General features: G+C 54.8%; 2 protein-coding genes across 6 annotated transcripts in view; one reads left to right on the top strand and one right to left on the bottom strand.

Moving 5' to 3' along the window:
• Positions 1-1,256: 1,256 nt before the first annotated feature.
• On the top strand, positions 1,257-16,924 carry SPACA6 (sperm acrosome associated 6). Of its 5 annotated transcripts, XM_034639152.1 has the most exons (10): positions 2,885-3,288; positions 3,849-3,926; positions 9,563-9,631; positions 10,226-10,249; positions 10,591-10,668; positions 10,788-10,894; positions 11,257-11,413; positions 11,493-11,706; positions 12,219-12,257; positions 16,030-16,924. In XM_034639152.1, exons 1-9 carry the CDS (start codon positions 3,075-3,077, stop codon positions 12,250-12,252), a joined length of 975 nt encoding a protein of 324 aa, XP_034495043.1. In that variant the 5' UTR covers positions 2,885-3,074; the 3' UTR covers positions 12,253-12,257; positions 16,030-16,924. The 5 variants fall into 5 exon arrangements, with proteins under 5 accessions (XP_034495045.1, XP_034495043.1, XP_034495041.1 ...); XM_034639154.1 differs by lacking the exons at positions 2,885-3,288; positions 12,219-12,257 and adding an exon at positions 1,257-1,444 and having other exon boundaries at positions 3,823-3,926; XM_034639150.1 differs by lacking the exon at positions 12,219-12,257.
• A 699-nt stretch (positions 16,925-17,623) lies between these two features.
• Positions 17,624-23,240, bottom strand: part of HAS1 (hyaluronan synthase 1) — a 9,761-nt gene continuing 4,144 nt past the window's right edge. Inside the window, 5 exon segments of the mRNA XM_034639123.1 lie at positions 17,624-18,848; positions 20,598-20,730; positions 21,339-21,564; positions 22,788-23,132; positions 23,134-23,240. Of these exon segments, the coding sequence (XP_034495014.1) occupies positions 18,173-18,848; positions 20,598-20,730; positions 21,339-21,564; positions 22,788-23,132; positions 23,134-23,240 (1,487 nt within the window). The 3' untranslated portion in view covers positions 17,624-18,172.

Below are 23,240 nucleotides of genomic sequence, written 5' to 3'. Positions count from 1 at the left end.
GGAGGTTGTCTGGGCTGCCAGACAGGCCAGGGTCAGTGGCGGGGGCAGGGGATGTCTGGCGGAGGAGAGGCCCAGCATCCAGGCTCCCTTGGGGACCTGGGATTCCAGGCCCCAGCCCCCTCCTCCCTCAGACCTGGGAGTCCGTAACCCAGCCCCCTCCCTCAGAATTCCAGAACCCGAACCCTTAGCCTCCTTTACCCCAGGACCCGAGAGAGTCTGGGCCTCCGGCCTCTTCTTCCCTCAGACCTGGGAGTCTACACCCCAGCCCCCACCCTTCACAAAACGACCGAGTCCGGGGCCCTAGCCCCTTCCTCCCCCGAACCCAGGCGTCCCCACCTCCTCTTTTAGCCCCAGCTGGATCCCAGCCCTCCGGGGGTTAAGGGGGCGGGGCCATCTGGTTGCCATGGTGCCAGACTGTTTGGGTCTGCTCTCTGACCCTTGGGGGCTCCCCAGGGTCTGCAGAGAGGGGGAGGGGGACCCAGACCTGAGGGAAGTCCAGCGCCAACCCCTTCCCCAAATCGGGCCTATCGGCCCAGAGAGTTTATGTCTCCATCAACGCTGCGTCCGGTGACCTTGAGCAAGTCCTGACCCTTCTCTCTGGGTCTCAGTTTCCCCAAGGAGAAATTTGTTGGGGGAGTGGGGAGATGCTCGGGTCCTGTAAATCTTTAAGATTCTCAGCTCCCCTCTCACCCCCTCCTCAGGCCCCAGGCAGCCCCGGGGCATGCTGGGAACCCGGCCTGGGCTCTGGGCCAGGTTGTGGGGGGGCGGGGGCAGTCTCCTCCCTTCCCCTTCCTCCCCACCTTGGCCTGACTCTCGCCCCCGCCTGAGGGTCTGGGAGGTTGGGAAGGAGGGAAGGGGGATGAGAGCCGGACCCGACTCTGGCCCCCCATCTCCTCCTTTCCTCTTCCGCCCCCTTCCCGCCTCTCCTCCCCCTCCTCAGCAGGTCGCTACCCCAGCCCTGGGCCCCTTCTCGAACCACCCCCACCCCACCCCCAGCTCCAGACCTGGCTCCGAGCTGCGAGGGGGAGGGAGAGAGGGAAGGAGAAAGACAGAGAGAGAGAGAGAGAGAGGCAGAGAGAGGCAGAGAGGGGGCGAAGGAGAAGGGAGGGAGAAAGAAGGGTGGAAGGGGAGGGAAGGGAGGAAAGAGACTGGGGGAGACAGAGATGTGAGATGGAGAGAAAGGGAGAGGAGAAGGGAGAGGGCCAGAGACAGAGACCTTGAGGAAGAAAGAGACTGAGAGAATGAGAGACAAAGAGAGAGGGAGGGAGGAGGACCAGGGAGGAAGAAAGACAGAAGGGAAAGAAAAAGAATGAGAAAGGAGAGAGAGGGAGAGGCCATCTGCAGGGGAGAGCACCGGAACCACGGAGGGGAGAGAAGGACGAGAGCGAGAGCGGAGAATGAGCAGTGCAGAGCCGGAGAAGCAGACGCAGGAGGTGGAGACCAGGTAAGCCTGGGGCTGACACGGAGACCAGGCGCAGCAGAAACAGACAGCAGGAGAGAGCCGGAAAGATGGAGATGAAGCGTGGGACCGGGAGAGCAAGACAGAACTGGGCCGAGGGACCGACCTGCGAGTCGCAGGTGCACACTTTTAGCCCTGGGTGGGGAGGCTGGGTGCTGGGCCACCGCCTACCAGGCCTGGCTCCTCCCACTTGCCCGGCTTGCTTGGTCTCCGGTCCCGGGAGGCCTTCTCCCCTGCCCACTGGGAAAGCGTAGTGCTGGGGGTCATAGCTGCCATCGTTATAAATGATGGGAGGCCAAAAGAAGAAATGAGAGAGGGGGAAAATATCCAAAGAGGCTTGAAGGTTTCCTATCCCACCTGCGCCCTAGTCCTGGATTCCAGAATCTGACAGGTAGGTAGGGGGCTGCTTGCCCAAGGGGCCAAACTCTGAAACAGGTGAGGTTCCCTCTGACTCCGCATCCAGGAAGCCCGGCTATGCCTTCCCCAGGGAGGCAGGTCTGGCTGGACTCCCAGGTCTGAGGGAAGAGGGGGCTGGGGGCCTGGACTTCTGAGTCTGAGAGGGGAGAGGCCTACTGGCCCTGGACTCCAGGGACCTTTGAGGAGGAAGGGGCTAGGGGCCTGAATTCCTGGGTCCCTGCTGAGGAAGGGGCCAAGGGACTGATTCCTGGGTTCCCTGGGGAGGAGGGGGCCGGGGGCCCGGACTCCTGGGTCCTGGCACCCACCCGTAGAACCGACCTTGCGGGGCCTTCGCCGCACACAAGCTCGAGTCTGTGGGTCCGTGTCGGGGGCTCACCATCGCGGCTGGGGTCTTCCCGGCCCTCCCCACCCTCCCGGCCCCCATCTGTCCGTCCATCGTCTGTCTGTCCACCTGCCGCGCCCCCCGGGCTGAGGTAGGAGGTTGTATAGTTGAGGAGGACACCCACGGAGATCACTATACGGCCTCCTAGCTTTCCCCAGGCTGCGCCCTGCACGGGACGCCCGGCGGGGACCCCAGCCCCTGACCGCTGCCCCATGCCGGGGGACCCTGGGAGGAGGAGCTGGGCTGTCTCTCCTGTCCTGTCCTTCCGTTCCCTCCTCCCACTTCCCTCCAAGAGTTTCTCTCCCATGATGAAACCTCTATTTTGCTTTCTCTGTCTTTCCATGTCCGCTGTGTGTCTGGAGTCTGTTGTATGTCTACACAGCGGCCTCTCTGACTCTCTCCATCTCTCTCTCATGCTTTCTGGTATCTCTCCATGTCTCAGTTTCTGTCTCGCAGGCTCTCACAGTATCTCTGTGCCATCTCCACTCTGACACCCCCACCCCACCCTACGCCAGGGCCTGTCAGGCCACCACCCACCGCACTGCCGGCCTCTGGGTCCCTGAGACCCTTTAACCTGTGAGGACATCCAGGGTCACAGGTGAGGTTCTTGGGAGCCTGGCGTCCGGCCCAACCACAAGCTTGGGGATTGCCCGCCTGAGCCCGGACTCCTCACACCCTTTCTCCCTGGAAACCCAGAGCTTGACATTTGACCAGCCACAGAAATCCAACCTCTGACCCCATACCACGTGCCCCTCCCCCACCCCATGGTGACCTCACAAAGGTCGCCAGCTTCTCCCTGGGCCAAGACCCTCCGTTATGGCCCTGCTGCCCCAAGGCAGTGCTGTCCCATCTGCCCTGGTAGCCCTCATGGTCTTCAGGGCCCCGGCCTGGGCCTGTCTCCTCTGCTTCACGTCCCATAAGGAACGCGTCCGCATCTGCCAGATCTTTGCTGGTATTGAGGGCCCTGAGCTGGAGAAGTGCGAGGAGGCATTCGCCGTTGCCTTTAAGGGCCTCCTAGACACTGAAATCAGTGAGGAGACCTGCCACTTCCTCCGGGGTCCTGGGGGTGGGGTATGCACAGGGAGGTTCCAGAGCGCGTGGAGAGCGTGGAGAACCGCTGAAAGAGATTCACCCAGAGAGGAGGGGTGGGGGCAGACTTAGGGGGAGGATGGAGACTGAGGGACAGACTCTGTGAGAGGAGGATAGAGTGGGGGACAGACTCAGAGGGGGAGGATAGAGACTGGGGAACAGACTAAAGGGAGGATAGAGATGGGGAGACAGACTCAGAGAGGGAGGAGGATAGAGATGTGGGGGGACAGATTCAGGAAGGAGGCTACTGATGGGGGACAGACTCCAAGAGGAGGACAGAGACAGTGGGGACAGACTCAGGGAGGAGGACAGAGATGGGGAACAGACTCAGAGAAGGTAGGATAGACACTGGGGGGGGGGACAGACTCAGAAATGGGGGCATAGCAGTGGGGCGGGGACAGAGACTTGGAGACAGGAGGTGTCTTAGAGAATGTCCATACTGTGGACGTGGTGTTGAGGGAACTGCTTTTCCCAGCCTCTGTCCTCCACCCTCACTCCCAGACTACGATGAGAGAAGCCACCTGCATGACGCCTTCACCCAGATGACGCACTCTCTCCAGGAGATAGCCACTGCCCAGGGTGAGTGGGGTGGGGAGGGTTTGGTACACATGGGGTGAAAACCCCCAAGAGATGGATGTGTGTGCAGGGGGCCCCCAGAATGTGGCAGGTCTGGAGGAGGCAGCGCCAGTAAGCTGAGTGAGCTTGATTCCTTGTCCGGGGTGGGAAGGGATGGGTGGATGCTGGTGGGGAGCTCCAAGGACAGCGCAGAAATGACTAGAGTCTGAAGCCTAGTAGGGATCAGGTAGACGTGAGTTCTGAACGGGCTGTGTGGCTCCCCCTCTTCCTGGCTATGAGGTTCTTGGTGTGTTACTGCCTCCCTCTGGGTTTCAACTTACCCACCTGTAAGGTGGGACAGGGTCCTTGCCTCCCTGATGGCCATGGAGGACAGTGAGAGGGAGGGGTCTCCTGACCCTGTGGACCTCAGAGGGGGAGGGAGGAGGGAGGTGGAGCACTGCTTGCAGCATAAACTGGCCAGTCGTTGGTCCAGGACTCAGGGGCTTACTTTTACGTCTGCTGTTATGCCTTTTGTTTTCTGCTCTTGCCCACCAAGCTTTCTGACAACGATACTAAAAGATGGGGAGGTTCCTGTCCACCCAGGGGGCATCTGGGGGGTCAGCATGGAGAAGATTTCAGCTACAGATCCCCCACCCCCAAAGAGAGGCCTGAGCAACTCAAAGCTGAAGTGGGGGGAGGTGCTCAGGACTCCAGAAAACACCCTTTCTCCCCACTTAGGCCATCTGGTCATAGGATTTTGAAGAGAGCAGGAACAAGTCCAGTTCTACATGTAGAAGACCTCCCTAGAGCTGTGTGTGGGATGCACTGGGGAGGGAGGCAGTGAAGGCTGGGAGGCCTGGGTGAAGGCTGGGGTGAGGGAGGCCTGAGCTGGGGCGGGGCTGTGAAGGTGGAGAAGCAGGCATGGACAAAGAAGAGAGTCAAGGGCAGGAGGGATGGGGCTCGGGCCTGATGGTCTGTCCGGGGACTGGGGTTGAGGGGGGGTAATGGACAGTGCCCAGGGTCCAGCTCCATGCGAGGGTGGGCACTGGGTCCTCCCTGAGACAGGGAGCCCGGGAGAAAGCAGGAGGGGGAGCAGATGGTGAGCTGGGCTAGGACATAGCGATGGTGAGGGACATCAAAGAGGCAGCTAGACACACAGGTCCAGGGTTTAGCTGAAAGGTTAAGGAGACCTGAGACTGTCCTGAAGGAGCAGGGCTGTGAGCTGCGGTGGGGGGGGGGGTATGTGTGACAGCTCTGGGTGTAGAAGGACCCTCTGGGGTTGTGAGGGGGACAGACTGGAGGCCGGGAGAATCTGGTGCAATACGACAACAGGTATTCGTCGAATGTGCCAGAAACAACACTGGGAACATAGCTGTGACCAAATCTGCAGACCACTAGCCCTCAGGCTGCTTATACTGGGGGGTGGGAGGGGCAGACAACAAACATCATCAGTGAAATACTACAGTGTGTCCGTTGGTAATCCAGCGTGTGGAAGAAAACAGATGAGAGAAAGGAAACAGGGTGCCCAGTGGGGTGATTAAATAGATTGGTCAGGGGAGTTGCACTTAAGAAGATCCAGTTGAGGAAAGACCTGAACCAGGTGACAGAACCATGCAGATAATCAGGGGGAAAGAGCGTTCCAGGCAGAGGGAAGAGCCAGTGCGAAGGGTGAAGATAAAGGGCTGGAGTGGAGTCGGTTGCGGGGGGGTAGTGGGAGGAGATGTCAGAGGCTGCAAAGAACCACATCCTGTAGGACCTTATAGGCCAGTGGTTCTCAAGCCCCAGTGTGTGTCAGAATCTCCTGGGAGCTTGTGGAAATGCAGACTCCTAGGTCCCACCCTCCATTTCTGACCAGTAGGTCTGAGGTGGGGCCAGGAGGTGGGCCTTTCTAGCAAGTTCCCAGCCACTGCTGCTGCTGCTGCAGGAACCCACTTGGAGAACCGTTCCTGTGGACCCTTGAACTGACTTCTGCTTTTGCTCTTGAGGTGGGAGCCATCAGACGATTTTAGGGAGAGAGAAAGAGACAGGGTCTGACTGAGGCCACATGGGCCAAGGGCAGAAGCAGGGAGACTGGTGAGAAGGTCAGTGGTGGTTTGGACCCGTCACAACTCCAAGACAAGGGCTAAGCTGAGAGGGGCAAGCCTGAGGGCAGAGGGGGAGGGAGAGCACGGATCTGACTCTGGGCCAAACCTGCCCCATACATGGGAGAGGCCACATCTGCACTGACGCTAATTATCCTCTAAAGGATATCTTCATAGCAGCCCTATCAGGTGGGGTTTTGTAGCCCCATTTTCCAGATGGGAAAGTTGGGGCCCAGCTGGACAGAAAGGATGGACCCAGGAGATATGGGGATTGGCTGTGTGGGGGAGGAGGAGGGGGAGTGGGGGAGGAGGAGGGCAACTTCCAGGTCTCCCAGATGGAGGACCCAAGAGCTGGACATGCAGACTCAGAGAGGCTCTCGGGGGTGGCAGGTGGTACTGTTTGTGTCTATAAACCAGGGAGTGGGTGGTATGGTGTGAAGAGAAGGGCAGTGTGCCTCGGGTAATGCAGCTCGACCACCAGGGGTCAAATGTAGCTATGTGACCTTCGGCTCCCTTCCTAACTTCTCCGTGCCTCCGCTTCCCCATCTCAAACCTGGAGATGGTAATACGCTCGCTGTGTGCCAGACACCATTCTCGCCGCTTATGGGCACTCTCTCCTGCAGCCATCTGGTGGCACATAGGTTGGCACAGGGATGCTTTTATACTATATGGCATTAAATCCCCCCCTCTCCAGCCCTAATAGACAGACACTGATACTGTCCCCGTTTTACCAACTGAGGATCAGGAAACTTACATATTTGGCCGAGGTCATGCAGGCAAGAGGACTTGAAATGGATTGCTTAGGTGGGAGGCAGGTGTGCTCACAGATGGACGAGCCAGGACTCCAACCCTGATAGTCTGAAACAGTTGACATTCCTAATGATACACACTTCTTTAGGGGAGACTTTGCAACACCCACCTATGGCCCCTTGTGGTTCACTTGAGATAACCTCCACCCCTTGGCCTCTTTGGACATTTCACTCCATCCCTCCTTTATTCCCACGACGTTCTTGGATATCACACACAGACACATACCCCTGCCATGGCTCACTTGGCTTATCCCACACTCATCCTCCCTGTGAGTCACTTGGTTTGGCACAGAGATATTCCTTGGATGACGCCTCCAACATCCTGGCCTCTCATTTGAGCACCCCACTCCGACCACATCCTCCTGACCATCCTGCCATCTCCTTGACCCTTCATTTTGAACGCACTTCCTGGCTTCAGTGCCCCCTTTCTCCAGTTTATACCCAAGGATCATCGCATGAGCCACTCTCTCGCCAGTATTCTCAGTTCCTTCCCTTTCGGTATGGTTTGAAATCACAGAGGAATGTGTGATGGCTTAAGCAAGCTAGAAGTCTTGAGGTAGGCGCTGAAGTTTCATATGGCAGCACCACTTCATTTCCTGGGGGACCCAAACCCCTTCTAGCTTCCTGCTTTACTATCCTAGGATGCAGTCCTTATCTTCATGGTTCTGCGTGACTGCTAGAGCTCCAGCCATCGAGTCCAAGTCTCGGGCAGCAGACGGAGAAAGGGGAAGGGTCAATAAGATGGTGCCATTTCTCTCTTAAGGCTCCTTCCTCTGACTCGCACATGACATTTCCACTTCCATTATCAGACTAAAACTTGGTTATGTGATCATAAGTGGTTATATATAACCACATAACTAGCTGCAAGGGATATTGAGGAATATAGTCTTTTAGCTGGGCGGTTGGCGGGGCTGGGGGTGTTTTCCCAGTTGACATGCAGTGTGATGTTACTACAGAGATATTTGGAGGCAACTAGCAATCCCTGTGTATTAGTTTGCCAGGGCTGCTCTAACAAAGTGCCATATACTGGGTTGCTTAAACAATAGGAACTCATTTGTTCACAATTCTGGAGGCTAGAAGTCCAAGATCAAGGTATCAGAGTGAGCAGGGTTGGTTCTTTCTGAGGCTTCTCTTTTTGGCTTGTAGATGACCATCTCCTCTCCCCCTGTGTCTTCACATGGTCTTCCCTCAGTGTGTGGGTGTCCAGATTTCCTTCTCTTTTAAGGCAATCAGTCATACTGGATCAGGGCCCACCCTAATGACCTAAATGTAACTTAATTACCTCTTTAAGGCTGTATCTCCAAGTACAGTTACATTCCAAGGTACTGGGGGTTAGGGCTTCAACATTATGAATTTGGGAGGGACACAATTCAGTCCATACACCTGCCACATTCCTTCTTTCTTGATTTTATTTATTTATTTGAGAGAGAGCGCAGGGGGAGGGGCCACGGGAGAGAGGGAATCCCAAGCGGAATCTGCATTGAATATGGGGCCCAACTCAGGGCGGGCTCGATCTCACAACCCTGAGATCACGACCTGAGCAGAAATCAAGAGTCAGACACAACCAACCAAGCCACTGAAGCGCGCACATCTGCTACATGTCGAATTTCCAAGACCACCTCCACCGGTAAATCAATCCAGCCAGTCGTCCACTTTGGGAAGAGCCACAAACCTTACAGTTTGGAGGCCATTACAATGGTCAAAACTCCAACAGCCATAAGAACAGAGATTGAAAAGAGTCAAGGGGGTAGAAACAAATAGTCTGGAGACCATGCAGAAGTGGCAGGTGCATGCCCTGTCGTAAGGGGGTGGGTGCCACTAAGCTCTAGCTAATTGCTGCCTCATGAAAATACAGTCCCTTGTGTTATAGCTCTTCCAAATTTTGTAAACGATGCCAAACATTTTATGTGACTTTCCCAAATTTTATACGATGGCAACTGGTTCATTTTTAAAAATACTTTCCAGTCCAAATATAACACATTCAAGGGATGGACGGGAGCCACAGGCCACCAGTTGTGGTCTCCATTCCAGCTGGATCCTGGAATTCATTCTACACATACATACTGAGCACTTGCTAGGACTCAGGGCCCTCTCCTGGGTTCTGGGGATACAGCACTGAAGAATGACATGTGTACTAACTAAAGAGACAGACTTAAATGATCATTGTATATATAAATATATAGAATTGTAAACTGGTGAGAACTCTGAATGGAATGAAAGGAACAGTTCGAGAGGCAAAAATAGGGAACTAGATTAGGTTAGATTTATTTATGGTCAGGGAAAACCTTGAAGGAGATGACATGAGGTAGGAGATGAAGGATGAGGAGGAGTAGGGGGAAAGATCTGTAGAAACATGCCAGCACATGCAAAGGCCCTGAGGTGCTAGGGAATATGGTGGTTTTCATACCAGGGGAAATGAAAGGTGGGCAACAGGGATGGAATAGAGAGGCAGAGGAAACTAGGCCAGACCTTGTAGGGCCGACTAGAACTTGGTGAGGAATTTTATCTTTAGCCTCCCCTGTCCTCTCAACGAGATCAATGCAAGAGGATGCAGAGGAGGGGCTCCAACAGAAAGATAGACCAGAGGCAGACGGAAGGAGACTTGGGGATCTGTCAGCCTTCTAGGTACACAGGGTGGGAGGAGGTGAGACTGGGATGCTTTATATCCTAGAAGTGGGGATGGGGAGGAGTTGAAGGGACAAACACTGTGATAGCAAGTTGACGGGCCTTGAGGAAGGGTCTTACTACAAGACCCCCTTCCACCCTCCAGGCTCCTTTAAGGTTGCTTTTCCTGATGCTGCCGAGAAAATGCGGAAGGTCATTACGCAGCTTAAAGAAGGTAACACATACACACAGTTCTAAAATCCTGAGCCAGCCATTGTCTCCCCTCAGCCCACTCTGTCTGAGCCTCTTCCCCTGCGAGGAACACTCTAGAATCTGGTCCCCGCTTCAACGGAAGATTTCCTTTCCAGCTAGGATCCCATTTGGGTATGATTCTGTCCCAGATTAGTCCGGGCCTCTCTCTCTGGATCTGTCTGGCCCTATGCGCTCTGTGACGTTTCCTTTCCAACTGGTCATTCTCAGTGGGCGAATTCTAGATTGGCCGCATGTCTAACTGAGCCCCCTCGTTTGATCCTGTCCCCTGAAACTATCGTCCAGGGTCTAGCCCCACCTCCTCAATGGAAAGGCCAGGGTTGATCCCGTCTCCTTAGTAAGCAGCAGGCCTGTGCCTGATCTTAGTGGAATACAGCAGGCCTGGTCCCGCCTACAGGTGGAATGCTGCAGGCCTGGCCCCGCCTACAGGTGGGCTGCGGCAGGCCTGGCTCCGCCCCCTCAAAGGAAACCATCTGGCCCAGTAACCCATCCTCTAGGGAAGCTTCAGGTGGGCGCTTCCAGGCCTTCCAGGATAGTAACGCTTCCTCTCTCTCCACAGTCCGGGCCTGCATCCCTCCCTGCGGTAAGCACTTCATTCCAAGCTCAGAATTGAGGGGGAAGGGAGGTGGTCGGGAGCGAAACCTGGGACTTAGAACGGGAGACCAATAGGAACCCTGGAGACAAGTAATTAAACCAGGTATTGCTCACAAACCTCATATAAGGCGGGCCTGAAAGCAAAAACAAGCCAATAAGAGTCCTAGAGGCCGGAGAGTGTTGCGAGCCAGCCAGTGAGCGCAGGGAAGGCGGCGCCCAGGACCTGTCTGGCCGTTAGCGCCCGGGAGCCTTAACAGACCTTAACTTGGCCAAAGGGACCCGGGCTGGGGAACGCAGATGGAGCCCAGGTGCAGCGTTTCCGTCCCACAGGACTCCAGGAGGTCGCCCGGCGTTTCCACTGCCGCGGATGCTACTCCACGGTCTGCGACCTCCCGCTGGACTGTCCAGGTGAGAGGCGGGGCCTGGAAGGGGAAGGAACCGGACGGACTGGAGGAACGAGAGCTGAGCAGAGAAGGGACCGGGCAAGACGGGGGCGGGCTCAGGCGGTGACGCGGACCTGTTTTCAGTTCAGGACTTGACGGTGATTCGGGGTCATCAGGCTAAGTTCTCTTGCACTGTGAACTTCCAACTGCCTAAGGAGGAAATCACCTATTCCTGGAAGTTCGCAGGAGGTGTGAGTCGGAGCGGGGGCGGCGCGAAGGGCTTAGGAGAAGGGTTACGCTTCTCGAGAGGATAGGGGGTCAGGACGCAGGGGGTGGGGCTCGGGGGAGCTCGGTCTAGATTCAGGCTTCGTGCAAGGGGAGGGTCCCGGGATTTAGAAGTGGAGGCAAGGCTCAGGTGGCTTAGAGGGGCGGGGTCGTGCGTGAAGGGTCTGTGAATAAGGGGTTAGGGGTGGGGCCAGGGCTCAAGAAGGCGTGGTCTAGCCCGGGGACGGGGCTTGAACGTTACATTTTGGCGAGACGCGGCAGACGGAATCTGACCTGGGCTGGGGCAAGGCGCCTCTCCTCCCGCCGCCTCAGCCCGAGCGTCCCGCAGGTCCGGACGCAGGACGTGTCCTACTTCCAAGACCTCCCGCGGGCCCGAGGATACCTGGCGCGGATCCGGCCGGTGCAGCCCGCGCACCGCGGGACCTTCTCTTGTGTGATCCAGCACGACCAGCTCCTCCTGGCGCGGCTCTACTTCTTTCTTAACGGTGCGGGCGGGGCTGCGCAGGGGGCGGGGCTGCGCAGGGGGGCGGGGCTCGCGTCTGACTGACGTGCGTGCCCCCGCAGTGACTGGTGCGCCCCCACGTGGGGAGACCGAGCTCCAGGTCTCCTTTCGGGAAGTGCTGCGTTGGGCGCCGCGGGAGGCCGAGATGATCATCGAACCTTGGAGGCCAAGCCTGGGCGAGCTGTTGGCCAGGCCCGAGGCTCTGACGCTGAGCAACCAATGCCTGCTCGCGGCCGTCGCGGCCTTAGCATCAGCCAGTGCGACCCTTGTGGTGTGGTGAGTTCCCTGGACCCCGGAGACCCAGCATCCGCTCTCTTTCCCCAGACCTGGTGTCTAGCACTCTCATACCCAGAAGTCCAGGCCCCCAACCACCTCCTCCCTCAGACCCAGGAGTCCAGGCCCCAGTCCTTCTCCCTCAGACCCAGGAGTCTAGACCCTCAACCCCCTCCACCCTCTGACCCAGGAGTCTAGACCCTCAGCCCCCTCCTCCCTCAGACCCAGGAGTCTAGACCCCCCCAGGCCCCTCCTCCCTCAGACCCAGGAGTCAAGGCCCCCAGCCACCTCCTCCCTCAGACCCAGAAGTCCAGGCCCCAATCCTTCTTCCTCAGACCCAGGATTCTAGACCCTCAGCCTCCTCCTCCCTCAGACCCAGGAGTCAAGGCCCCCAGCCCCTCCTCCCTCAGACCCAAGAGTGCCGGCCTTACCTACCTTTGGGACCCAGGCTTCCAGGACCCATATATCTAATCCCCAACCTCTCCCCCAACACAAATGCCTGCTTGTTTCCCCAGGGTATTCTTTCGATGGTACTTCAAGGGCAACTAACAAAGGTATCTTTTTCTTACTTCCTGATCCTATTTTCATTCCTAAAATAAAGAATACATTTCGGCTCTGTAGATCCGTTCATCTTTGAAGGTGGTCACTGCTAACGCAGGTAGGAGGAGGGGCAGCATACCCCTAATATGCCCAGGTGGCTGTTCCTCTAATGACACTAATATGTAGAGCTGTCACAGTGCCAGGTCCTGTGCTGAGGACTTTAGGTACAAGCCCAGACCCCTCCCCGGATTTCTGGCAGTTTCTTCGACATTTCAACCTGCAGAAATGGAGCCCTTAACGTTGCTTTGGGGTTTTTTTGTGTGTGTGGTTTTTTTGGGTTTTGGTTTTTTGGTGCAAAAAGGTGATTTTATTAAAGCACAGGGACAGGACCTGTGGGCAGAAAGAACTGCCCTTGATGTTTCTTTGAAAGCCTGTTCCTCCTCGAGGCTTTCCTGCCGAGGGCACCACCATCCACCCAGCTGCTCATCCGGAAACCTGAGTTTAATTCCTCCTCCACTTCTGCTTCCATGGCTCAGCCTTTTTAACTCCTAAACATCTTGTGTAGCTGGCTTTCTCTGCGGTCCCAGTCACTATCGTCTCTTGCCTGGATCACAGCAGCAGCATTCCCGCTCGCCTCCCTGCCCCGACGCAGTTTTGCCCCACTGTGGTCCATCCTCCACAGAACAGCCGGAGTAATATTTTAAAGTATGTCAGATCAGGTCACTCCTCTGCTCAAAAGCCTTCAGTTGCTCCCTGTTTCCACTGGAACAAAATCCAGTTCTTAGTCAAGGCCTCCAAGATGCTCCTGGTTCTGGCCCTTGCTGACCTGGCAAGCCTTGTCCCCTACCGCTCTTCTCCCTTGATCTTTCTACCCTGCAGTCTGTCTGGCCTTTGCTTATTCCTTACACCTGTCCTGATTCTTGTCACCCTCGCCAGGACCTGGTTCCATGCTGTTTCCTGCCTAGAATAAGGTTTTGTCCCTTTTGTGTCTAGTTAACTCAGTTATGGTATCCCCTGAAAAGCCTTTACATATATTAACCTATTTAATCCCCACAATGACTCTGTGTATCTGGCACTATGTTTGCCGGATTCCACCTCCCTTTTCTTGTCGCCCTCTTTACTTTCTAGCCCCACTAGCCATTTTTTTGTCCCCTGAACATGCAAGGCTAAGTCCCGTGTTTGGGCCTTTGCACATGCTGTTCTTCATATTTGAAATGACTTTACTGTGACTCTCACAGAGCTACCTGCCTCTCACTGCTTAGGTCCCACTCAAATGTCATCTTTGTTGACTACTTCCCTCCCCCTCAACTGACATCCCCCTGTTCTAGCTTGTGCGTAGTACTCATTGGGACTTAATGTCAACCTGTGTGTTTTATTCAGATTTGTGTCTTCCCACCTAAAAGATAAGTTCCTTCTGGGCATCTGCTCGTTCTTGTTCACTGATATATTCCCCTCTACCCACTCATTCAGAGAATATTTACTAAGTGCCTGGCATTTTCAAGGCACTGTAGAGACAGCAGTGAAGAAATCAGAATAGACAAAAATCTGCGTCCTCATGGAGTTTAGATTCTTTTGGGGAAGGGTGCAGAGAGAGAGGGAGAGAAAGAGTCTTAAGCCAGCTCCACACCCAATGTGGAGCCCGACATGGGGCTTGATCTCCCAACACTGAGATCATGACTTGAGCCAAAATCAAGAGTCAGATCCTTAACTGACTGAGCCACCCAGGCACCACATGGAGTTTAGATTGTAATGGATGGTCAGATAATAAACAAGAAAATTAAGCACAGTAAGACATGGATCAAGGCAGAAGCAGCAGGGGCAAATGCCCCTGAGTGCACCTAGTGTTGGGGATGCGGCCGGGAGGCATCTGGAACAGGATTTTAGGAAATGAATATGCAGTGAGGTCAGAGAGAATGTGAGGGGATCCGATCATGCAGGACCTTGGCCACTGTAAGGTCTGGATTTTCCTCTGAGATGAGAGTTATGGGCAGTTTTTGAGGCAAGAAGGGTCATGATTTGATTTGATTTGCATGGCTACTGCATGGATTAACTGTAGGGGACAGGGGTGGAAGCAGGAACCACTGTTAGGTGCTGTGGTAATCTGGACAGCTTTAATTCGGGGAGGAGATGGGGACAAAGTGGTGACAGTGAGGAGCACTGGTTCTAGATCTGTCCTGGTGGTAGAACCACTGGGGTTTGCTGATGGATCGGGATGTTGGGTGTGAGGGAAGAAAAGAGAAGGGGCAGGTGTCAATGGTCATGGCAGCAGCAATGTCAGTACAACCCTCTGCCATGACAGAACATTCTAGATATGCATTGTCCATTGTGATGGCCATGAAACAGGTCAAATGTGGCCGGTGATACCGAGGAGCTAAATTTATTTTATTTTTTTTTTTCAAGATTTTATTTATTTATTTGAGAGAGAGAGAGCACGAGCAGGGGGAGCAGCAGGCAGAGGGAGAGGGAGAAGCGGACTCCCCACTGGGCAGGGAGACCGATGCAGGACTCAATCCCAGGACCCTGGGATCATGACCTGAGCCGAAGGCAGATGCTTAACCGACTGAGCCACCCCGGTGCCCCCGAGGAGCTAAATCTATAATCTTTTATAGCTCTAATAATTTAAATTGTCCCTCATCTCTGAAGACAGAAGTCATAGAGGCAGGTGTCTGGGCATCCTGGGTATAACTCTGCATTGCCCTCTTTGTTGCCTTGACTAGGGGCTGCTGGAAGGCAGGGGCTGCCTCTTACTCATTTCTGTATTTGCAAGCCCGGCAAAATGTGGAATTCAGTACATACTTGGTACATGGTTTTGGGACTGATTGATGTCATCAAAGGATGAGTGAACGAGGAAAAAAAAGAGCCCTATGTGGTAGGGGCTACTGTTGTGCAAAGTGCAGTTCTAGCATTTTTGGTGTGAGCAGCTAGAATGTTAGCGTTCTGTCGGAGGAGCAGGTTTCATGGGGACTGAGGAGGAGGAAGAGGAGCGCAGATGAGGTGCTGGGTCTGGTGAGGAGGTATCCCAAGTGGAAGTGTCCTGGAGGCAGTGGGGTACACGAGTCTGGAATTCAGGGGTGAGGTCTGATCTGAAGATACAAGTTGCAGAGGCCCCTCTCCAGGCACGGAGTGTGAATGAGCAATGCAGAGCCACGCCACTGGATACACAGAAGAAATGAGTGTCTCTGGATGAGAGAAGTGGGTAGGAGGACGTTTCCCCAAAGTTAAGCAGCCTGAACCATGAAGGGGAACTGAGAAGGAAAACGGGGAAAGCAAGGCAGCTGCGGCATTCAGAAAGCCAAGCGAAGAAAGCATTTCAAGGAGAGTGATCATCTGGGTCAGATGCTGCCACGTGGTGATAGAAGAGGCCTGAGAATTGGCCATTGGTTTTAACAACAGGGAAATCTGTGATGAACTTGACCAGAGCCATTTCCATAGAGTGGGGGCCGGGGGGGGGGGGGGGGGGGGCTTTNCCATCTGATGGGCATGGGTTTAAAAGTCAGTGGGAGGCCACACACACATCATCAGGGAAATGCAAATCAAAACCACAGTGCAATACCATTTCACACCCCCTGGGAGGCTGTAATCAAAAAGTCCAGTGAGGGGCACCTGGGTGGCTCAGTCGGTGAAGCGTCTGCCTTTGGCTCAAGTCATGGTCCCAGGGTCCTTGGATCGAGCCCCGAGTTGAGCTGCCTGCTCAGCAGGGAGTCTGCTTCTCCCTCTCCCTCTATTCCTCACCCTACTCATGCTCTCTCTCTCAAATAAATAAATAAAATCTTTTTTTATTTAAAGTCAGGTGATAACAAATATTGGTGAGGATATAAGGAAATCGGAACACTCCTACTTTGCTGGTGGGAATAGAAAATGATACCGGCGCTGTGAAAACCAGGTGGCACTTCCTCAACAAATTAAACAGGATCACCATATGACTCAGCAACTCCACTCCTAGAGAATTCCACCCAAGAACTGAACCCGTGTTCACACAAAAACTTGTATGTGAATGTTCATAGCATTATTCACAGTGACCAAAAAATGGAAACATCCCAAATGTCCATCAACTCATAAATGGATAAACCAAATGTGATACATCCCTACGTTGGACTATCATTTGGCAATAAAAAGGAATGAGCCAATGATACGTGCAAATCTGCAGAGACGGGGAGTAGATTATGGTGGCCTAGGGCAGCGAGGTGGTTTCCTGGTGAGGAACGCAAGGGACTGTCAGTGGGTATGGGGTTCCTTTTTGAGGGAGATGAAAATGTTCTAAAATGAGATGACGCTACTGGTTGCACAAGTCTATAAACTTACTAAAAACCATGAATTACACACTTGAAATGGCTGAACTTTGTGGGAGAGAAACTGGAGACAAATAGAAACGGCCCTCAAAGAGTTCTGCTGTTTGAAATGAGGCAGTACGGGGTGCCTGGCTGGCTCAGTTGGAAGAGCGTGCAAAAGATCTTGATCTTGGGGTCGTGAGTTTGAGCCCCATTGGGGGTAGAGATTACTTTTAAAAAATGAGACGGTAGCTCAGGCAGAGATAGGTCAAGACGGGGAGTCTTAAAAATCAGAGAGTGAGGGGTGCTTGGGTGGCTCAGTTGGTTGAGTGTCTGCCTTCGGCTCAGGTCACGATCCTGGCGTCCTGGAACTGAGTCCCACATTGGGCTCCCTGCTCAGCGGAGAGCCTGCTTCTTCCTCTCCCTCTGCCGCTCCTGCTGCTTGTGCTCCCGCTCTCCCTCACTCTATTGAATAAATAAAATCTTTAAAAAATGTATTTAGGGGCGCCTGGGTGGCACAGCGGTTAAGTGTCTGCCTTCGGCTCAGGGCGTGATCCCAGCGTTATGGGATCGAGCCCCACATCAGGCTCCTCTGCTATGAGCCTGCTTCTTCCTCTCCCACTCCCTGCTTGTGTTCCCTCTCTCGCTGGCTGTCTCTATCTCTGTCGAATAAATAAATAAAATCTTTAAAAAAAATGTATTTAAAAAATCGGAGAGTGACAGCATATTTGGATGCTGATGGTAAAGACCCCGTGGGGAGGGAAGAATTGATGACGTGGGAAGAATGGAAGGAGTGAGATCTTTGAGTAGACCAGAGGGCATGAGGCCAGTGCCCCAGTGGAAGGGGTTGGCATTGGAGCACAGACAGTTCGCCCTCAGGAATGGGGAAGGGTGGCCTGTGTGGGCACAGATGCAGATCAGTGGAAAGACGAACAGGTGGGACTGGAAGTTTTCTTCTTGTCACCTTTGTTCTCACAGTGAGATGGGAAGCAAGCTAAGGGTGAGGTGCTAGGGGTTTGAGGAGACAAGATATGACTTACCTTTCTTAGAGAGTAGCCAAGTGGACGGACCAGGAAAAGGCCCTCCACAGTACCTAATGGTGTCCCCACATAGTAGGCACTCCATAAGTATCTGTGATGAGAAGTTGAGAAATTTAACCCTCACAACTCTGACCCAGGGGATGATTATCCCTGTTTCCCGAAGAAGGAGCATGTCTACGTTCAAACAGGTGGCACCCAAGACAGAGCCACGAGTCCTCAACCTTCGACCATAAAGCCCTTCAGTTCTCAAAAAAAAAGGGGGGGGAGACCCAGAAGAAAATAAATAAAATTCTTTATTATATCCTAATCACACAGTACAAATGGATATTAAATAAGAACAGGGAGAAAGCAGGCCCCAGGACAGCATGTGGGGACCCTTGTCCCCCTTACCCTTAAAAATCCACACCCTGATCAATAAATACCCCTCCCCAGGGACCCTTAAGTCCCAGCCCCAAAATAGTCCAGGCCGAAGAATCTTGGGTCGACCCCCTCGCTTCACAAAGGAGGGAAACTGAGGCCCAGAAAATCACCCAGCAAGTCCGTGGCTCCTGGGGCCCCCTGCTGGTTTCCGCTCGCCTCCCTTGAAGTCCCTCGGGCGAGCAGTGCGCACACCAGACTCACTCACACCTGGACCCGGTAGCCACCCGACCGCCGGCGGCAAAGCCGCCGTACGCCCACCCAGTAGAGCGTCAGCATGACCACCCAGTACCCCACATAGGCGCCAGCCCCTGCGGCCAGGTGGTGGGCCTCGGCGGCGCGGGAAGGGCCGCTCCAGTCGGCCCGGGCCTCGTGCACCACGCTGCGGACCAGGCCGCCCAGCAGCAGCAGAGCCCAGAGGGCCAGCGGCAGCAGGGGGACGTAGTTGGCGGCCAGCTTCCGGCGGCCGGACGTGCCCCAGCCGCTCTGGTTCATGGTGGCCAGGGCCAGGAACTTGGCGGGCAGGAGGCCGCACATGTAGAGCGGCGCGTAGAGCGAGAGCAGCACCATGCGTGGGCAGCCGCGCAGCCAGGCCGCGAAGGCCGCCTTGGCCAGCGCCACGCCCTGCACGCACAGCAGCACCCAGAGCAGCGCCCACGGGCGGCCCGCGTAGAAGAGCCGCAGCACGGTGGCCGCCACGAAGAAGGGGAAGAGGCCCGAGACCACCGCCTCGTAGGTCATCCACGCGTGGTGCCGGTGCCACCAGAGCGCATTGTACAGCCACTCGCGGAAGTAGGACTTGGACCAGCGCGTCTGCTGGCTCAGCCAGCGCAGGAAGGACGAGGGAGTCTCGGAGTAGCAGCGGGACCGGGAGGTGTACCTGCGCCAGGGGCAAGGCAGGGCATCAGCACGGCCCTCGCTGTGGCAGCACCGGCACCAGAGCCAGAAAAGGCCGCTGCCGCCCGACAGCCGCGGGGCTGCCAGCTTTCTCCACCACCCTGGGCCTCTCGTGCTCATAAGTAAAATGGGATCGACAAGGATTGCTACCTAATAGGGCTGTGGGGAGCCCTGAATCAGGATGTTGTACTGCTCAATAAATACTAGCAACTCCTGCTGTTTGTGGATGACTAACACCACGACTGCCGTTACTAACACCATTACAGTTACTGACCTATTACTAATGCTATCACTAATCTATTACGAATACTCCAGCGCTCACTCTTATTGGCAGGCCCCATGGTGAGGAACAAGCCAGGCGATGTTCCTTCCCAGGGCAGCCCATGTGTTCGAGCTCAAGGGACCCATCAGGCCCCCTTCCTGTGGCAGCAGTGGACATCCTAGTCGAGCCCCACCCAGTTTGCAACTAAGCCTACACAAGGCTAGGATCCCGTTTACGGAAGGTCATCAGGTGGCCACTGACAGTCAAGTTTGTTAGGAGGCGTCAAACTATTCTATCCCCGTGGGGATTACTTGACACGGTGTCGTCTCCTTCCCCCATGTCGCCTGGCATCCTCAGTAGCCTCCCTGCCCTGCCCTTGTCTCCTGCAGTCTGTACTCAAAACAGCTGCCGGAGGGATCCTGTTACAACGACACGTCACCCCTCTGCCCAGAGCCCTCCCATGGCTCCCTCATCTTCGTTCAAAGTTCTTGGGTGGCCTACAAGGCTTTCTTGAGTGCGCCTCGTTACCACTCTGTCCTCCCCTGATGCTCTCCCCCTTGCTAGGGCTCCCACTGCACCATTTCAAGCCTCCATCCCTGCCCTTCCTAGGGCATCCTAGTTACCACTTCATCCCCTGCTCGCAGACTCTCTAACCCACTTGCCTGGCACACCCATTATCCAGCCCCATTATCCAGCCTACTACGTGTTCTCCTTAGTTACTGTCTCCCCAGTAGGTGTGAGCATGAATGTGTGTCTCTTGTTAATGGCTGCATCCTCAGAGCTTAAAACACTGTAATAAGGGGGCGCCTAGCTGGTTCTGTGGGAAGAGTGTGCTGTTCTTGATCTTGGGGTCGTGAGTTCGAGCCCCACACTGGGCATAGAGATTACTTAAATAAATAAACATAAACAAAAACACATTGTAATGAAAGCTTGCCTTGTGAATGAATGCATGGGTTCCCTCGGTGTACCCCAAGTTCTCCCTGCCCCTTTCACGGGGTCTAGTTTTGTAGAAATCTCTTTCCCCTGAACTCGACCTGGTCGAACCCATACTCCCTGAGTCTCACTGCATTACAATTCTTCCTGAAGCACTCGATTCTTCTCGCTGACTCCCTCACTAGATCCCACTCTCTTTCCCTTCCCACCTCACTTGGGGCAACCTGTGCTGCCGGGGTAGGGCCATCGCGCCCCATCTCATGTGGTATCTTCTAGGTGGAACTCCCCACCCTCACCTTGCCTCACTTGGTGGAGTCCACTGGGTCACATGATCAATGTAAATGCCACCCCTGCCCCTTCCAGTATCTTCCACTCTCCCCTAATGTCTCACTTGGGAGAGCCCCCTGTCCTGCAAGATACTTTGGGTTGGGAGAATTCCCAACGCGCGCGTGCACACACACACACACACACACGCACACACACACACAGAGTCACTGGCCTCCATGCACACCCAACTACCTGATCCCCTCAGCTTACTTGGTAGCATAGCCCATGCTGAGCATGCGGTTGGTGAGGTGCCGGTCATCCCCGAAGGTGCAGTGGGTACCCAGGAACTTCTGGTTGTACCAGGCCTCAAGGAACTGCTGCAGGAGGTCGTTCCTGTACAGGCCTAGGTGGGGGGGGGGCAAGGAGTACAGGAGCGTCAGCCACCACTGTCGCCAACACTGTCCCCAATCCTGTCTCCAACCCAACTCACCTCCGATTCCAGCCCCATCCTCAACCATTGCAATCCTGTCCTCAGCCCCATTTCCAGCAACAACTCCAGCCCCAATCCCATTCTCAACGCCAATCCTTCCTCAGCCCCATACCCATCCCAAATGTGTCCCAACCCTGTCCCTGACCCACACCCACCTCCACTTGGACAGCAAAGCCACCCCAACTCCATCCTCAACCCCATATCCATTCTCAGCCCTGTCGCCTACCCATCCCTATCCCCAAACCCTTTACCAACCCCAAACTTGGCCCCAACTCTGTCCTTGACTCCAATTCCATCCCATTCCCTTTCCCAAACTGTCCCCATTCCCTATTCCCATCCGCACCCTTTCTCCAACCCCACCAAACACCATCCCATTTTCAACTTCCAGTCGTAGCCCTACCCCCAATCCCTGTTGCAGCCCTATCTTTGTCCCCAATCTCAATCACATCCTCAACCCGTTCTGGCTCCCTCTTGCTCCCTCCACCCTATCCATGGCCCTCCCAAGCCCTACCCCTGCTCACCTAGGGGGCCACTGATGCAGGACACACAGTGGAAGTAGCTCTGACAAGCCCGCTCCACGTTGAAGGCCACCCAGTACCGCAGGCTGCTGAGGAAGCTGACCCAGGAGTCCAGGGGGTTAAGGATCCGCACATCCCCCCCAACAGCCCCTACCCAGGTGTCCTCATCCAGCACCCGCACCAGCTCCAGCAGTGCCATGGGGTCCAGCCTTGTGTCTGAATCACAGACCTGTGGGGTGGAAGGGGCCAGGATCAGACCAGATCCCTGCCCAGGGCTGGCGCTTGAGGGGAGGGCACCAAAGGGGTGGGGAGCTGCTGGGACACTCTGCACCTGATCTGAACATAACTTTCAATTTTGTCGTCATTTTCAATGACTAATCACACTTTAGGATGACCTCCCTAAGACCCATAACCTTGTATCATAACCTCCTCTGGCATGTGGCCGAGACCTGGAACTTGCTTCTAACCCATAGGATATGGCAAAAGTGATGGCACACAACTCCCATGATTATATTGCCTTATATACAAATAATAAAGGAGTTTTTCAATGTAATTAAGATCCCTAATCTATTAAGATTTCCTGGGTGGGTCTGACCTAATCAGGTGACCCCTTTAAAATAAGGTCTAGAAGTCAGAGACTTTCTCTTGCTGGTCTCGAAGATGTTTTATGACCGCAAGAAAATGAATTCTGCCCACAAATCCACGAGCTTGGAAGAGGCCCCTGAGCCTTAGATAGGACCCAGCTCCAGCTGACATCACGATCATAGCCTGATGGTACCCTAACAGACAGTTAAGCTTTGCCCAGACTCTTGATTCATGGAAAGTAGGAGATAATAAGTGTTTTGTTTCAAGCTGCCAAATTTGTGGTCATCTGTCAGGCAGCCATAGAAAACTAAAGCAGTGCATTACCGAATGAATTTCTACATTGGATGAAGACAGGAAGAAATCTCTACATTGAATGGGTGAATAAATAAAGCAGTGAATGATTTCTACATTGGATGGATAAATGAATAAATCTTTAGATTGAGTGGATGGATGGATGGGTGAACGAGGGAAGGAAAGAGTCTGCATCCAAGAGGTAAATGAGTAACATAAACGAACGTCCTCCCTATTGGAGAGAAGGATGTAAGAAGGGATGAGTGATGTCAACTACAATTTTAAAAGATGTATGCGTAGGAGTGAAAGAGTATGCAACTGGAGAATGAATGAATGAAGAAAGGGAGGAATTAACGAATCGCTACACGATGAATAAAATGAGTGGTCTCCTTCTTGGATGGATGGATAGATGGGCGTAAGAAAGAATGAGTGAGGGAAAGAATCCCTACACTGAATGCCTGGCTAAACAAAGGGAGTTAGAAAGAGGTGCCTTCCAATCTCTGCACTGAAGAATCCTAGAGAAGAGTGTTAGGGGCACGGCGGGGCGCAGGCACCTTGCACGCACCTTGCACTCACCTGCACGTAGTCCACTGAGTCGCCAAGCGCCTTGAAGGCAGTGTACATGACCTCGCGCTTGCCGCCCCAGCGCTGCGCCACGCACACACACCTGTGCGTCCTCACCAGCGCCTCCACCGCCAGCCGCCCGGGGTCCTCGGCCTCCACCTCCCTGTAGGCGCCCGTGCCCGCAGCGCCAGCCGCCGCCGGTTCCCAGGGCTGGTGGTAGTTGCCGTCCCACACGTAGGTGGCGGGGTCCTCGTCGGCGAAGACCTCGCGAAACATGTCCACCATGTAGAGGTCCTCGGCGCGGTTGCCGTCCACCACCATGAGGACGCGAAGCCGCGCGCGCGGGTACTGCAGGGCGCCGGGCGGACACCAGGCACTGGCGCAGGTACGCCGGGTCCTCCTGGTACGCCGAGATGGTCAGCGCCACGCTGCGCGCCGCCGCCGTGTCCAGGGGCCCCCGCGCCG

Source organism: Ailuropoda melanoleuca, chromosome 12 (genome assembly GCF_002007445.2).
Source record: "Ailuropoda melanoleuca isolate Jingjing chromosome 12, ASM200744v2, whole genome shotgun sequence".
NCBI classification, from domain to species: Eukaryota; Metazoa; Chordata; class Mammalia; order Carnivora; family Ursidae; genus Ailuropoda; species Ailuropoda melanoleuca.
The sequence above is the reverse complement of the archived record's forward strand: the minus strand, read 5'-3'. Positions and strand labels throughout refer to the sequence as shown.